The sequence below is a fragment of the Eurosta solidaginis genome, chromosome 3, assembly GCF_040869045.1.
Source record: "Eurosta solidaginis isolate ZX-2024a chromosome 3, ASM4086904v1, whole genome shotgun sequence".
NCBI classification, from domain to species: Eukaryota; Metazoa; Arthropoda; class Insecta; order Diptera; family Tephritidae; genus Eurosta; species Eurosta solidaginis.
This window is the reverse complement of record NC_090321.1, coordinates 285,604,720-285,609,128: the sequence shown is the minus strand read 5'-3', so window position 1 is coordinate 285,609,128 and position 4,409 is coordinate 285,604,720. Positions and strand designations below refer to the sequence as shown.

The window sequence follows — 4,409 nt, the reverse complement described above, 5'->3', positions numbered from 1 at the left end:
GTTATCGGTAACCGTATCGGTAACGTTATAACAGCTGATTCGACCAACCTTATGGGAATCAATGTAATCGATTATTGGTGCCGTATCGTAACTCTAAGGTCGTAACCGCATCGTAGCCAACCAATTGGTTTTTGGTTTTCCGCCATATCCATAACCTATAAATATTTGAGTTGGTGAATTTATAACTTTTTCTAGATTTTATTCATTGTTTTTGATACGTTATGACTAAGAAACTTATTTTTTGTGGAATCTGTTTGTAATTTTTTGCGTTTTCTTAATTTTTATGAAATTTTCACGATTTTTAGGTTAAGGCACCATTAATCGATCACAATGTATCATATAGGGTTACGTTAGGGATACGACTACAGCGATATGACAAACGGCACCAATGACTCCGCTTTAAACGATACTAATGGTTTGATTGCTACGTTCCGGGCTACGTACGTACGTGCGTCGAACGTCGGTGAGTTTTCGTTTACATTGTACACTCATAAGTTAGGTCGTGTCAGCTGAAACGTTTTTTCTACGTACGTTCGTGGGTAACTGACGCTTAATTCTCGTGCTTTGATTTCATTTTCCGCTTGCCTTCGTTTGATCAATACAATCGTACGCAAAACCTGTTCGGTCATTCGATGGCAATCATGCTAATAGCTCCGTCACATAAGCAGTTTTCATATAGATGAGTTTAACACAAGCTTATGCATTGTAAGCAGATCGCACGTATTTTTATGGAGAATGGTAGAATTAGCGACACTGGCGCCATCTGATATTGAAAAGTCGCCAACTCCCCAATTTTGTTCCAAGCAAATCATACGAAGAAGAATTTGACATTTGCTTTGGCTAAGGGTGTTGGCACACTTTGCAAGTGAAATTATTTGTCCCAATGGTTGGTAAAATTTCTAACACATTTCGCAATTGAAAACTGCAATATAACAATCGATTACGACACAAAATATGTTAGCAAGTATTTTGCTGTATAGGGAGAATGTTTATAACAGCGCTTCGCGATATTTTGTATGTGAATGGGCAAGGCGTAATTAACTTCAATTGCCAAGTCTGAAGTTCCTTCATATTTACAAACGCAACATCTTGGTTGATTGTGGCGATGTTATTGGAATGCGTAAGCTTGTGTTAAACGCATCTATATGAAAAATGTCATTGTACCGCGGCCTTAACGGAGTCTAGTAAAGACAAATGCTTAGTTTATTCAATTATGAGTTTATTCGCATGATTGAATGTGAATGCAAGTTTTAGTGTTTGATTAAATGAAGAAAATTCTGATTTTTGCAGTTCTCTGCTCAGCATATTGATTCAGGAAATATTTTTTTTGATGTTTGCTGGGTAGCACGCAAAGATTCATGAATAAAATATTCGAGTGTTTTTGGAGTCAAGTAAACCATATGTTGTCGGTCAGTTCTTATCTTTTTTTTTGTGAAAATGTAAAGCAGAATATTAGATCAAGCAGCAGTGATCCAGTGTCTTGTACATATAAAAAAATGATAAAAGCAAACCAAACATACCGCAGAAAATATTTGTTGACCTAAGAATGTACCTGAATACATACAAATATTCAAACTAGAAAAGAGAAAATATAGATATGCACCGTCTACCTTCATCTTCAAGTGTGCGCATTTTCTTCGTGCTGATCATTATAGTTGCGAATATGTCAGCGCATGGTAAGGTAAGCTTGTCAGACGAGAGCGGAGAATGTACTGCTCTCACATCAGAACACGATTCATCTTCGACGCACTGTGCCATTAAGGATTCGCAAGAAGATATAGCTCGGTATGATCATTACCGTGTCTACAAGGTTGAAATAGATACAGACCAGCATGTCGATCTATTCCAAAAACTAGAAGAGCAAAGTGATAGCTTGACTTTTATAGGACATGCTCGAGAAGTGGGCCAGAAGCTCTCGATATTGGTTGCTGCGCACAGGGTGGCTGACTTTGCGGACTTATTGCATACGTATGCTGTGAAACATCGTGTCTTGGTGAGTTATAGACTAAAAGTGTATGCACTAAATTTTATTATTTTTTTTTTCAGACTTACAACTTTCAAGAGAAAATCGATCGTAATATGAAAGATGTATTGCCTGCTGACACCGCCGCTTCGGCATTCGATTGGAAACACTTTTTTCATTTGCAAACGATTTATGCATGGTTGGAATATATGGTGGCACAGCACCCAAATGATCTTTCACTTATTGACATGGGTAACAGTACGCAAGGTGTTCCCATAAAGGGCTTGAAGCTGTCGCGCAATGCTTCAAATAAAGCAGTATTCATCGAGAGCGGTATTCATGCACGCGAATGGATAGCCCCTGCGGCAGCTACGTATATAATCAATGAACTGTTGACGTCCAAAGAAAATAATGTAGAAAAATTGGCAAACAACTATAATTGGATTATATTCCCTTGCATCAATCCGGATGGGTACAAATACACTTTTGAACATGATCGCATGTGGCGTAAGAATCGGCAAATATTTGGCACATGTCGCGGTGTTGATTTAAATCGTAACTACCCTGATCATTGGAATAGTACTGGCGCTAGTTCTGATCCTTGTCGTTATGATTACTCTGGTCCCAGTGCTGGTAGTGAAATGGAAACCAAACGCTTAATAGACTTTATATCTTCAAATGTGGAAAAAGAGAAAATTAGAACATACATTGCCCTACATTCATATTCGCAAATGATAATGTTTCCATATGGTTACACTAAAGAGCATGTTGCAAACTATGATGATTTGCAAGAGTTTGGGCGCAATGCTGCTGGACGTATACGTGAATTGACGGGTAGTAATTATACTAGTGGCAGTTTGATTGAAACAATTTATCCATCCAGTGGTGGCAGTATGGATTGGGCATATAGCAAGATGAAAGTGCCAATTGCTTATACTTTCGAGCTGCGAGGACCACCTGATAGTCCGGACATGTTTATACTACCAGCTAATGAAATAGAAGATACAGCTAAAGAGGCATTTGTTGCAATAAAAACAATTTTGCAAGGTGCTACCGATAAAGGGTATTTCAACTAAAGCATTGAAATACATATACCTTTAATTATATGTACTACATATATACATATGAGCCGTTTATTTTGAAAGTGGCATAAGTCATTTCCAACTCATGGTCTTAAAGGCATTGTTATTTTTGAACGAATGCATACATATATAAATGGTTCTACAATTATAAAATAATAATAAGAATTACATCTTTTGGATATTGGACTCTAACAAACTGGAGGGAGATACAAACAAATTATCACTGAACCTAAACGACATGAAATGACTTATGCCACTTTCAAAATAAACGGCTCATATGTATATCTGCCGTGAATGTTTACTCTGCGTTATACTTCTCTATCTAATTTAACCAAATAAGCAACTAAATAAAATACACGGCCATACATTCATACAATTTGTCTAAAAAATGTTAATCTATCATTTATATGATCATAAAAGAAACATGCTTAAATGTTAAAAATATTATTTCTGGTGTTTTGAATACTTTGTAAATTTTTTAACTAGGCTTAGGGAAAAATTTAGAAGGAACAAACATTTCTGTCTATTGGTATAATACTGTTTCAAAAGCTGCCACATTAAACACTTGGTTATAAAAGGCTTTTTTGATATATGTTTATTTTTTTACTGGGACCTTCCGGTTGGTAGGCAATCACACTAACCCTATGCCACGACTGTCGCATATGTCCCCCAGCGGGTTAGGGGGTCAGAATATACACGCGGTAGGTATGCCTGTCGTAAGAGGCGACTAAATTACCACATTCAAGGGGCTGTGTAGCGCAACCCTTTCAGGTTGCCAGCGCAATATATAGCTTCTCCAAACCCAATTGTCAACCTCACCTATCCGCGGCGAATCGGGTTTCACTAACAGACGAGGCTCTGGCGACCCCAAGCTCCTCATGGAACTTGAGGGTGGGGAGGGAGGGATGACCTGAAGGTTTAATTTGGCCATATAAATCGTTCCCGAGGAGGGGAGGAGGAGATACGTATGAGAGAGGCGAATCTCTATTTTGTTACCTACTGCAATGCGATTTGCAGATAACCAACAGGGGAAGTATCCCTACATACATTGGTCCAACATTCAGCAATGTTCTGGTTATTACATTGAGCTCCGAACGTGATATATCAAAGTTGTTGTTGTTGTTGTTGTTGTAGCAATGCTCGCCCCACCTAATAGCCGCGACCAATCACAAATTGTCATCAATATCCTCTAACGGGAGTCCAAGGAAACTTGCCGTTTCAACAGGGGTGGACCATAAGGAAAGGGGTGTTAGAGGCGTTGGTTCCACATTACAATTGAAGAGATGGTTGGTGTCATGTGGGGACACATTGCAAGCGGGGCATACATTTTGTATGTCGGGGTTGATTCTGTATAGGTAAGAGTT

The 4,409-nt window shown here is 38.4% G+C and overlaps 1 protein-coding gene across 1 annotated transcript; it reads left to right on the top strand.

Moving 5' to 3' along the window:
• Positions 1 to 1,355: 1,355 nt before the first annotated feature.
• LOC137247231 (zinc carboxypeptidase-like) lies at positions 1,356 to 3,492 on the top strand. Its single transcript, XM_067778339.1, has 2 exons — positions 1,356 to 1,993; positions 2,047 to 3,492. The coding sequence occupies exons 1-2, from the start codon at positions 1,598 to 1,600 to the stop codon at positions 3,037 to 3,039; spliced, it is 1,389 nt and encodes a 462-aa protein (XP_067634440.1). The 5' UTR covers positions 1,356 to 1,597; the 3' UTR covers positions 3,040 to 3,492.
• The last annotated feature ends 917 nt before the right edge of the window (positions 3,493 to 4,409 follow it).

Excerpts from the sequence above, each read along its gene's own strand:
- LOC137247231 (XM_067778339.1), top strand. The coding sequence starts at position 1,598 with ATGCACCGTCTACCTTCATCTTCAAGTGTGCGCATTTTCTTCGTGCTG. Across the intron at positions 1,994-2,046 it reads CTGTGAAACATCGTGTCTTG|ACTTACAACTTTCAAGAGAA; the intron begins GTGAGTTATAGA and ends TTTTTTTTTCAG.